The 12,567-nt window shown below is 41.1% G+C and overlaps 1 protein-coding gene across 1 annotated transcript in view; it reads left to right on the top strand.

Annotated features, from left to right (window-relative positions):
* Nucleotides 1–12,567, top strand: part of LOC102237082 (VPS10 domain-containing receptor SorCS3-like) — a 210,630-nt gene that overhangs the window by 158,794 nt on the left and 39,269 nt on the right. The window contains exons 8-10 of the mRNA XM_005797660.3: nucleotides 1,826–1,915; nucleotides 2,293–2,472; nucleotides 9,003–9,149. Coding sequence (XP_005797717.1) covers nucleotides 1,826–1,915; nucleotides 2,293–2,472; nucleotides 9,003–9,149 — 417 coding nt within the window. The remainder of the gene's footprint in view (nucleotides 1–1,825; nucleotides 1,916–2,292; nucleotides 2,473–9,002; nucleotides 9,150–12,567) is intronic.

Raw genomic sequence — 12,567 nt, 5'->3', positions numbered from 1 at the left:
GAGATTAAATCAATCTTAGATTCCTGGAGGTAGTTTGGATGCTAACTCAAAGAAATTGTTGCTTTTTGTGAAACTTTTCTTCTTTTAACTTGTACTTCTGTTGCAGTTCGGTTACCTGGACCTTTGACCCCTTCACTCTCGCCCCCCCAGCCTTCTGCCCTCCAGCACTTTAGAGAAAGAAATTAAGCTGTTCCTTAAAGATCCTTCAGTCATGTCTGACCTGACCTGAGTCTTTCATGCAAACTCTCAGGCATCTGACGAACTCTCAGTCCAATTGCCTCCACGTTTTAACATGCGTGCGTCACAGACAAAAGGTCCTACAAGGGATTGTCGGGGTGGGGAGAAAATCAATCATACCAATTCTTCTTAAAGTTCAAACTGCTGCTGGTTATCTGGCCATCGATCTGCGACTCCCTCACTCGATTGCATGTGGGAATGTTCTGCAGTGCTCACAGCTCGGCTGCTGAATTGCCTCTCAAAGCTTGTTTTCTCTCCTCTGAGCCACACAGAGCACTTACAAGATCAGTAACAAAATCAGCCCCGTCGTGCAACATTGATGCTCACATCGTTTCTCTTCTGCAAGCTGTGAAATTGAAGGTTTTTCTCTAATGAATTTTATGTCGTTATCGATCAGGAGGAAAATTGGGTTGTGAAACTGGCCAATCATTTTGCACGTTGTATCTCAATGTGTACAAATGGTCGTCCTTTGTTGCCCCAAGGCTAATGACAGTTCTCCAACACACACCTCCCCAGACAGACTCCTAACAGCTTGTATGTTTGCAAAAGGTCTGCAACATGAAGGATGACTTTCCCCTCTCTTTAACTGCAGATGAGGCTTGGTTAGGCAACTTAAAGATTTCTCCTGACAAAGAATAATGAGACTATTGATTGTCCTGTGAGATATTTACCAAAGTCCACTTTGAAACCTTTAAGTTCACTGACACCTGGGGAGGAGTTTATTTTCTGAACTAAAGTCAGGTGATACCGATGAATGACCAAAATCAACCTCTCTGGATACCCACCTTGAAAAGCTGCTCAGACAGACAAACAAAGCTGCAGACTGAAACCCATCACTTTCATTGATTGAAAATAAGATGACTTGAAAACGAGGAAATGACCAGCACTAAATTCAACTTTTTTACAAGTCTAGATATTAATTTTATAGACTTGCAAGAAGATCTTTTGAAAGAATCAGAATGTTCTTCCAACTGGACAAACCCTGAAGCAGAACCAAAGTTTATGACTGGCTACATTGAAATGATAAAGCCTTCGGTCGCTGCTCAGGAGAACCCGACCTCTCTGCCCCCTCCCATAGCTGTTAAGGCCATGGTTGGAGGACTACGCTTCCTCTTCGGGTTCCTTGTGTAAAAGCCCGCCTGGCCACCAAGCTCTCACCAGCAAGCCCCTCCTCCAGGTCTGGCTCCTAACAGGGACCCCAGTGACACACATTCTGGCGACTGTTTCCATTGATGTTTCTCATCATAAGGCTTCTATAAACTGCACTTGGTGTGATCTCTCACCTACGAACTGTTTGCAATGGGTGATCCTGCCCTACCAGTGATATAAAGCCCCTGATAACCTGACAACACCTATGATGATTGGGAAACTCAAACTCTTCTGACACAATAAGGTGGAAGCCCATGGAGAGCTGGCTTAGATGATGCCTATTTAAGTACTGGAGTATTTATAGTGGTAAACCAAGATCTGCACCAAGAATTATAACCCAAGAAAAAAGTTTTTACAACAAAAACTCAATTTAACTGTAAATTCTAGACTAAGGAATGAAAGAATGAAAGATAATTTGGTGTCTGTCATTGTCTTAAAGGTTCCCACCTCCGGACGAGCGACTTACTACGTCTCCTACAAGAGAGAAGCTTTCATACAAATCAAACTGCCAAAATACTCCCTGCCTAAGGTAAGCTGCAGCATATTTACATGTGTTGGAGACTCATTGAACGTTTTTCATTTCTAAATGTCAGAACAAAGCAATCATGCAATTAATTAAGTTTCTCTATAATCCTCAAGATTGAATGTTTACATTTTGAAAGGTTAGAACTGATGTAAAACGCATGTTTCAGTTTTTTTCTTTTTATTAAAAACTGGTATTTTGTCCTTTCAAAAGTCCTTGTGACTCTCACTGTAGGAGATAAGGTCCAGTAGGTCCACAGCCATTTACATTCATACCACAGCGTTGATCTCATGACCAATCCCACAGGGTCAAGATGGACTAATCTGTCAACTCTTTGCCTCCAGCCATAACGTCTCTTAATCTCTCCTGCTGCTTCCTGAAAGGATTTACACATCGTCAGCACTGATGGGAAGCAGGTCTTTGCAGCAGTGCAGGAGTGGAACCAAAACGACACCTACAATCTCTACCTGTCTGACACCCGAGGGATCTTCTTCACCTTGGCCATGGAAAATGTCAAGACAACCAGGGGCATCGCTGGGAACCAGATGTTGGACCTCTATGAGGTACAAATGTTTGAATGGAATTCATGAATGAAATTTATTGGGCATTGATCACTGTTAGTCTCTTTGAATCTGACATTAAGCTGAAAGAGGATATTTAATTGTTGGTCTGCACATTAAATTGTTGATTGGTCCAAAACAACCTGAACTATCTGTTCTTGAAATAAAATGACTCAGTTTGACAAATTGGAAGAGAAACCTTCAAGTTTGAGCTGTTTGGTTGGTGCTGCACCAACAAAAAGTTTCAGAAACTTTTGCAGAAAATCTTTGCTCTAAAAAAAGATCAATAAACGCAGCTACCACAGGTAATCGTTGCCATTAGTTACCAGTTTTTACCCGGTGTACCACTGTGTGCAATATTTTTATAGCTCATCATCAGTAATATTAAAGCAGTGGACATTGATTTTTCCAACTGCAGTAGTCAGGCTTTGTAAGTTCTTACAGATTTCAGCTCGTCTCTTTTTGCAGAACCTTTTCTTCATTACGCAGAACTTTACTTATGTACTGGGTTGTTTTGAATCTGGTCAGAATGTCTTAACACTCGAAGTATTAGAAATATATTGGCCTTGATGAATATTGACATGCACTAATTTTACCCACTGTACTGCTTACTGTAAATCTAGCTGCAGCTTTGGCCTTTAAAGGAAACATTCCTGCTCGTTTGTCATCATCTGGAGACAGAAGCAATAATTAAACCAGAGACGAATATTGGTGAGGAGTAAACATAAAGAATAAGACACAGGGACAGTACCACAGTCACCAAGCTCTCACCTGGAGGGAAAATATCACAGTTGTTATGCACAAACAAGATAAAGTGTATTTAGTGTGTTTTTTTTAGTGCAAATGTTATGTTCACTCCAACTTATTATTGGATGATAACAGAGAGAGCTGCACTTGAAGATTGTCATGTAAATCAAAATCCCATTGTTTGAATTCAATACTCTCCAAAACTGTAAAAAGCAGCTTGAGATGCTAATTTGCCAGTGAGTTTTTGTGGATGGTATATTTTTTATTATAAGCAACAAATTAATACCCCCACTGGGCCACAGGACTAATCCTTTAATGCATAAATGGAGATAATCTTGTAATCCCATAATTTTCTATTGGAATCTTCTGTCATCACAACTTCACAACATATTTTTGCAAACAGTCAAATTTTGTTTAATTTATTTGTTGAAATAAAAGTTTTTTTCAAGTGAGTTTAAGTTTAAAAACCCTTTAGCATTTCAGGTATTTGGTCAATGTTTGGGATTAAAAGGTTCGGACTACAAAAGTGATGGTATTTTCATTAAAAACAACATTTTCTGTGTCTAAAGTTTTTCTTTAGCAAAATGGGTTACAAATTGTGAGTAGAAAACAAGAACATGGCGGTCCCAAACAGAATTATTGAATGTTTTGTGATCAGTTGTAATGATGGTACAGACAGAGCTCTGGAAGCCAGGATGAAGTGTGACATTCATCCACAGAGCTGCCTTAGAGTTTGTTTTAGTTGACTTGTTGAATGTGGACAGGTTTGCATAGCAGGCTTCACTCGTCCATCTTCCTGACAGCCGACACACACAGCATAGAGAATGTGGCTCAGTGCTATGAAGCTGCAGACTGGACCTTGTTAGCTCGCTGCTTTCCTACTGTATGTGTTTGCATTCATAGCAGGAGAGTTCATTTCCATCCCTTTACGCTCCTCTGTGAACCTAGTTTATCACTCCAACACTGGCAGGTGTGATGGAGGGAATGGAGGAAGGAAGTGAGATATTGGGCAGCTGCAGTGGCAGCGGGGCGGTAATTAACAATGCCATTACTTCTCCTGCCCAGGCTGTGGATATGTGCGCTGATTGCGAGTGCAGCTCCCCTTTCCATGTGACACTGCTTCATTTCTGCGGCGGGAGACGGCGCACAATGCAGCTTTAAGTAGATGCATGCAAATAGCTGAGAACCATTCTGAAAGCACCTGTGCTGTTATACAAGCAGCTAGATAACTAGAATAAATAAATCAGTTGCAAGAAGCATGAAAAAGGAGTAAAAGTGGTCCAGGGGAAAGCCCCGCCCACGGATCTAAACAGCTTTGGATGAATTGTACTGTATGTTATACGCTGACACCTGGTGGGTTTGGAATAAACCTGCTGGAACGTCTTCCAGCCCATTTTCCCACCGTCAGCTCTAATAACGTGTGTGTGCAGACTGTTGGAAAACCAGCCATTCTTCTGAAAGTCATTTTCTGTCTTTGTGTCATAATTTCTCCCAGACTGCCGGACCTCCTTAGGAGGCCAGCTGCGGTTCCTGGCTGTTATTTCCAGTGGATGAAATGAACAGAATCCCATCGATCGCCTCGTACCCCCACAACCTCCGAAGAAAAACTGTGGCCCATTAGATACATTTCACATATCAGTCATTCAAGGCTTCATTTATGGAGCTCTCTTTGTTCCCAAGGAGGGCAACTCAAAGTCCTTCTTTTGTATGATAAAAATAACAAATTAAACAGAAAAAAAGTAATGAGGTAAACAAGACTGAGCATGAAAATATGCAGAAATGTGTTGTTAAAAGAGGAGAAGTTTGTTTGCAGGACTGAGGAAATTGAATTGTGCAGATGAGGTGGAGAAGACAGAAAAACAAAATTCTGCCTGTCGGCCATTTGCAGTCATTGTAATGATTCTGTGTTGCTGAAAATGTGGCAGGCCAGCACAATTAGTTGATTTTTATATCAAGAGATATAAAAATCTACTAAACATCTTCTAAAATTGTTCTGCTCATGGCAGCAGCTCTGTTTTTTATTTTCTAGACTTTTTATTCCTTTTTTTATGTGTTGCATGTTTGGACAGTTATTCTCTGATTCTGGATGCTGTGCAGCTGAATGGAATTTTGCTCTTTCTTTTTCTCTTTTGGTTTTGGACAGTTGTTAGGATGTGTAACCACGGCAACAAGATTTTGTTTTTGTAATTGTGAGCACCTGATTAGCATCTCAAAAGCTCAAATGACTCCTGAACTATGACCCCAACTCCCAAAGAGAGAAAGAGGAAGGAACATCGCTTACTCAAACGTTTCCCTCCCTGTGTTTCTAACCGCACAGCCAGACAAATTTAAAGAGGAATTGCAAAAGCAAAAGAGGTGGGTTAGCAGTTCCTTCCAACAACTGATGGTGTCATTCAAGACAAAGTACTGTGGAATATTGTCTCTGCTGCCTGGACATTAAGTTGTTTGCATGTCCTGACATAGAAAATGTACAACACAAAGTTTCCATAATTTACCATGTTTTTGCTTTCTTTTCCATTTCACAGGAAATCAAACTACCAGCATCCGTGAATTTTTGTTGTTTAAATTAGGGAAAGTTTTTTTCTAGACCAAAAGAAAAATGTCAGTCAACAAAACATTAAATTTAAAGAGGAATATAAAAATCTTTTAAAGAAGAGGACACATATACATTCCCATTTTTACAAAAAATAGAGTAGTTTACTCATTTCATTTAAATATTGTGTGTTCATTTTCATGCAGATAAAACTGAAGACGTTACACAATAAGACTTTTTTTTTTGTGGCCCATCAGTGCTTTTATTTTGTCAGTTCCAGATGGAAGTTGTTTGGCCTGCTCCCTGCAGGATGAGACAGAAATGTTCTGTAACTGTATTTGCAGCCTTGCTGCGTCTCCAGTTCTGATCTTATCCTAAACAACAGAGATGATGCGATGCTGCTTGTGATGAATGGATCAGTTAAACAAGGCAGAACGTTTTCATGCAGCCAAGACTCGTGTCGTTGGTAAGAGAGCTCCATCTTGTGCTTCTTCACAAAGACACTCGCTGATTTTCTCCCACTGAAGAAAACATTCAAGTTTTCTAACTCCACGCTGAAAATTGCACAATTACCTCCTCGATTAGTGGAATGATTTTATTGTTAGTCAGACTTCATAGGAGCAATTTGTGTAATCACAGGCTGTTTGTGGGAAAACTGCTGTCATTTTTCCATACGAACTCGTTAAACTTCCTCACTGAAGGCTGCTTCAGCAGGTGGCTCCTGGCTGTCAGGGATTCAGTGTTTCAACAGCCATTTATCTTTTCACTCTCTGCTTTTGACTTTGCCATTACCAGGCCCGGATGATTGATCAAAGACGGGGTGGCATGTTGTCTGTGTAAATAATTACATGCTGATCCTGGCGATGTTCAGCTTCTCCTGTCTGCATTTTCCTGGCAGCGTAGTTAAACTCATGAAGGCGTTAAAACTGTAAATGAGTCATAAAATATATAACTTAGTTGTCTCACTTTAGGTAATCTGTGATCCCCTGCTGTTCACCACTCATAAGATCAGTGGCAGCGTTATAATCTGCAGACGATACAGTGAACGCATTTATTGAATTCAGTGAGAAGCTGCTCTCCAATGCAGCAACAACAGGAAGATAAATGAGGAGGCTGTCAGGCCCTTTTAAAGCCAAAGGAGAAACTCAGACAGGCTCCGTCCCTCCGAATATCACACTGCTACACTGATCGCATTACGAAAACTATAGATAACTGTTACTTGATAAGGACGCTGGAAGTGATTAGCCTTTTACCACTTATCTACAGTTCTTTTGTGTTAGTTTGAAATTCAGTTCAGTTCAAAAGTATTGTATCTGTTCCAAAGGGAAATTAAATGTCTAACTTATATTTTCCAAGTATGTTTAAAGAGTTGGTATGGATGGCAATGCTGTGCGCAGGACGGATCTCCAGAAGCAGCCAGTGTTACAACTAATCTGAAGAGCCCTCTGACTGAAGACTGTTGCTTTTTTACAGTCTCACTCTCTGGGCAGCAGAGATGGTTTTCTACAGTACCATGTCCTGGAGGAGAGTGTGCAGACATGGAAATATAACTCCCATCCTCCACTCTTTTAGTAGCTGATCAGAACATCTAAATTCATATTAAAATATTACATCATCAGAATCACCAAAATATAAAGTAATGTTGAAATTGTTTTGTATTTTAAGGACCAAAATGAAAATAATTCATATAAATAACTTAATGAAGCAAAATGTGTTTTTTTAAATCAATTTCTTTTCATATAAAACTTATGAAACTTAAAAAAACTGCAGGTGTGTATCTGTGTATGTTGTATTTTGATTAAATCAATCTTTTTCTTCAATCAGTGAAGTTACTCACAGTGGGTTGAGTATCCAGGAATTTTACTCAATACTTTATAATAAAATGACTTAAACTGTAAAAGTACAGCATAGTAAAACTATTCCTAAAAGTATTACTTTTCCAAAAAGTTACTCAAGTAAATGCAATTGAGTACATGCAACTAATTAATTAGCTACTCTACTGCTGTGTGTGGACGTTGGTGTTAATCTGTCACCTTGAGGCCACATGAAATATGAAATATAGAATGAATAAATTGATACTAACACTTAAGCCTTTTTGTAAGAAGGTGATCTGAAACCATTTATGTTCTAGAATCAGGAAAACCAAACAGAAAAACTGCCATTAGTTTTTATTTCTGACTGGTGCTTAGTTTATTTGTAGCAGAAGTTATTAAAAACCACCTGGTAGAGTTTATCTTTGCTTTCATGCTGCAGCTCATCACCAGGCTTCGTTTTCGCTCTGTCTGCACGCACATACACTCACACTTCAGAGTAACCCGTGGAGCCGAAACTTCTGCTGGCATCCTTCGCTGTGTCGCACAAAAAGTCATGTAGGTGTAAATGATGGAAGGAGGGAGAGCCATGGTAGTGGACGTGCATGATTCTCAAGTGTGTGTGTGTGTGTGAAGGAGAGAAAGAGCGAGTAGGTGGAGGCAATAAATAATAACTGCAGCGATTGACATGTCTGGTTGGATCAGGATGGGGGACCCTCATTAGCTGCATCCATCTTGAGCGCCATGTATCTCTGACAATGTCAAATGTGCAGCCTATTAGTGCCACTTATAAAGATGTGCCCCTGCAGGGAGGGAAGCACATCCAAGAGGAGCCCCTCACTATGGCAACCACTCAGAGGGGCCGTGTCCTTTCCATCACATAACTCACTTTGCTTTGTTTCGGGGATACGTCTATTACCTGAAAGAGAGACTTTGATGATGGAGGTGACTACCTGGGATGTTTCCATCTGTTTATGGTGTCAGAACATAGAGTCCTCTAACTTGTCTTACAGCTTTTCAGGAGAGAAAACTGCTTGAGCTGAAAGGTTCAGATGGCCTTCAGAAGGTCTGCATTTTATTCTTGTATGATTCAGTCTTCCTGAGGGAAAACAGACAAGCTGTCTTTTATCCTGTCTGTATTGTTGAGACACATAAGGATATAATTACAGATAGCACTTAAAGCTACCTGCAGCCGTCTCTGCAGACAGTTGTCGACAACAGAAGGAGACGATAAGCATTCCATTAGCATTTAACTGGAGCTTCGAAGATTGCTGCCGCAGTATTGAATGCCTTCTCAGATGGGAGTGTTGGGTTCTGTCCCTCATCACAGGCAATTTCTCTGTCAGGGGAATTACTGTGAGCCTTAGATGTATAAAAAGTCATTTCTGTTTTGCGTTTGAAACGTGAAAAAGAATGAAGTGTTTTGTGTTTGTGTCCATTAGGTGGCTGGAATCAAAGGAATGCTAATCGCAAACAAGAAGCAGGACAACCAGGTGAAGACCTACATCACCTACAACAAGGGCCGAGACTGGAGGCTCCTTCAGGCGCCGACTGCAGACCTGGAGGGAAACAACATCCACTGCATTCTGGTAAAACACCGGGCCAGATATTTCCTGGAGCTCAAACCATCGTTCTGCTCATATTCACACTGATGGGTACAGGATATGCCAGGTGGACCAATGCCAGGCGTAATTAGAAATAATGATTTATAGTTTACAGCTTCACTTCATTGTAAGGCATTCAAATAATAAGCCATTAGTTGTAATTAACTTACAACTAGACTGGTTTTTATTTAATCTCACAATGTGTTTGGCGTCAAAATGGAGTGTAAATGTGTTTGTACACATTTACTGCTGAAGGGCGCACCTGAGGGCGAACTGGCTGTGGGAGCAACCTGCAGCAATCTGCCGTTAAACTGAAAAACGGAGCAGAAGCTGCTTCCCAAAACTGAATCAACAGAGCAGAGCTTTGTTTCTACGCAACAACTTATCGTAGAAAATGTACTGGAAACTCACTGCACTTCTCTTTTTATTTTCAGTCTCACAAACATTCTGTAATAACCAGGAATCTATCTGTTCAAAAAGTAATAAAGTGAGCTTTTGGTCATTTTGTTAAATATTTTTCTTTATGGTAACAATCGTTTGGTGCCAGAGTGAAGCGGCCACACTGGCTGACTGGAAACACATGCTGGTTGAGGATGGGATTCTGTCCCAAGCTGGTGACCATGATGAAGAGGAGGTGCCAGACTGTGGTGGTTGTGTGGAGTTTATGTGCATAAATTGTCATGGATTGTAGTTTACCAAAACACAGACAAGAACTTGAACAAACATGAAGATTTCACAGAATGTGGTGATGAAACAGAAAGCGAAGCGAAGCAGGACATGGAGAAACCAGAGAGCTTAAATACTGAGGCAGGGTGAAAAGTGGCAAAGGAACCAGTTACCTGAATAAGGTTTAACCAGTAGAACATAAATGAATAACGAGGAAACGATCAGAACACAAAACGTAATTCCATGAAATGCAGTTATGACCAAACACCGGATGGACATCTGGACATCTTTGTTGTGCTTGAAGATCCTCATTCAAATTCAAACAGTACGTAGAAATCTGATGCAGACTGCAACATCAGGGAGGCACCAGAGTTCAGCTGGTCCAAAGTATTCCATTAACTCCCTTTGTGGTTTAAACGCAATGTGCTGGCCCACACCTGACGCTGACAGGCTGCATTTAAAACCCTGCTGAACCTCTGTCACAGCTGGGAATGGAGCCACTTAGGAATGTGTACAGACCTGTTTGCTGGATGACCTGGTCCAGAATGAGGTTTGCTTGAGAATGCAGCAGAGCCACCTTCATTGTGAAGGCAATCCATCATCAGAAGCTGAGAGAAGAAGGTTGTTTGAGGGCAAACCCTCCTGGGTCACTCAGTAAGACGAATGGAGGGCAGGAGGCCGGATGACCTTCCCCTCCTGTATGAGAACGACCTTGACCGCGAGCTGGAGGCAGCAGCTGATGTTTCTGCAGATTCTGTTAAGGAATTAAACTTTAAACTTCCCCAGATGTTTGATGATGATACTCTTGGAGCTCCATGTGGGTTTTCACTGACCCGTTCTCTACCTCATCTGAAGAGTCAGTGTGTAAAACGGACAGGATCGTTTCTCTGAATGGTTAGAACAGGCAGAACAGGACTGGTTATTAAACAGGTGGAGATAATAAAGCTTTCTGATGTTTTAGATTCTGGATACAGAATATTTCTGGTTACCAACAAGAAAGCAGTAAAGGGAAAGCGTATAGGTAGATATTAAAAGTTGTATGACAGTCAGACATCATCATAGATTGAGGCAGATAAAATTACAGTTTGTCAACATGAACAGAACCCGGTCAGTTCCTCTGGAGTCTTTCATGATTTCAGTGATGGAGAATCAGCAAAGATTGATTTTCAACTTGCTCTCCACCTTCTGAGCAGAACAGGAACTTACTGAAAGTTGACTGAATGAAAACTTTTAATCTTGCTTATTGTAAAAACACTTGCAGATATATTCTATATCAGTGGATGCTTCTGATTCATACTTTCCTTTAAAGCATATTATCTAACGTTTGCGATTCAATATAGATAATAGATACAGGAGTTATTTGTCTTGCAGCCATGGTACCTGGGCACCTTGCAGTCAGTAGGCAGGCCAACGTAGTTTACTAATGTCGTCTAGAGTCACATTATCAACCAGTTTAATAACCGATCCTGCAGACCTTCTGCATGTTCTCAGCATTGAGACAGAAAAGTCGTGTTCATTTTACACCAACTGATTGGATGAGCTTTGCCTAAACTGAGTCACCAGCAGGACAACGGTCCTGAATACAGCAGCAACTCTACAACAGAATGAACAGAATAAAATCTGTGTTGCAGTGGTGTAGTCAAAGTCAGAGTTCACTCAAAGATATAGATCTTCCAGTTGTTTCAGAGTCCCTTCAGACCTCAAGATCTGCTGGATGAGAGATCTACCTGTCATTTCTCTAAGGCAGAAGCTACTTTCAGATGCTAGTATTCAGGATGTCGATCTACCTCATGACCACAGTTTGTGGCTAAAACAAAGACAGAGCGGTTAATTTCAGTCCAGCTCTTTGTTCATCACAACAGGCTGGAACAACATCCTCATTACAGCAGACAAAGCCCCAATCCATTCATCCATCGTCTGCTCCATCCAGCCATTACTCTTAGCTGGATGGACTAAGCAAGACACTAAGATACTTGAAGCAATGACTAATCCTTGACCTGACAGAGAGAAAGTATTTCACCTTTTTCCAGAGGAGAACCATGGCCTCAGACTTTCTTTCTAAAAAAGGAACCCGTCTCATAAAGATAACCGACAGACTGCAACAAATCTTCCCTTCAGCTCAGCAGTTTTCCTTTTAGAAGACACTCGGCAACAGCGGGGAAAACATCCAACTCCAGTTCCCGTCTGGCGGCGTCTGCCTCGACCTGTTGGGGTGAGAGCCGACCGAGAGAGGCAACATTAGCAGATCAGAAAATGAGGTAGAGTCGGTGCCAGAGCGACGGATCCAGATCGACTGCATGTGTTAACATTCTGTCCTCATTAGACAGCCTCCCCACTACTACAACTAACAGGCCGACTGTTGGGAGGAATCATGTTTTGAGACATTAGTAGGACTCCATGCTGCTTAAGAGGTGATTTCAGGCCCGGGCTGCGTGGCTCCCAGGTTCCCTCTGATTGCACATTCATGTGACATTTTAATTACTGCCATAGATTCCTTTTGATTACCATGTTCAGTCCCACTGCTTTGATGTCCTTACACCAGTGACATGCTGTCTGCTGCTAAGATGAAAGCAGACATTGTTTTTCTGCACTGTGAGCATTTGTAATTGTATTCTGTTGTGTGGATGCCTCTGAGGCATGCCTTCATACTTTAATGCAAATTCCATCTCTCTTTGTATTAATGACAGATTAAAGGCAATTAGCAAAACTTGTGAAAGCTCAGTTTGTTCTCTTTGAA

Source organism: Xiphophorus maculatus, chromosome 5 (assembly GCF_002775205.1).
Source record: "Xiphophorus maculatus strain JP 163 A chromosome 5, X_maculatus-5.0-male, whole genome shotgun sequence".
NCBI classification, from domain to species: domain Eukaryota; kingdom Metazoa; phylum Chordata; class Actinopteri; order Cyprinodontiformes; family Poeciliidae; genus Xiphophorus; species Xiphophorus maculatus.
The sequence above is the reverse complement of the archived record's forward strand: the minus strand, read 5'-3'. Positions and strand labels throughout refer to the sequence as shown.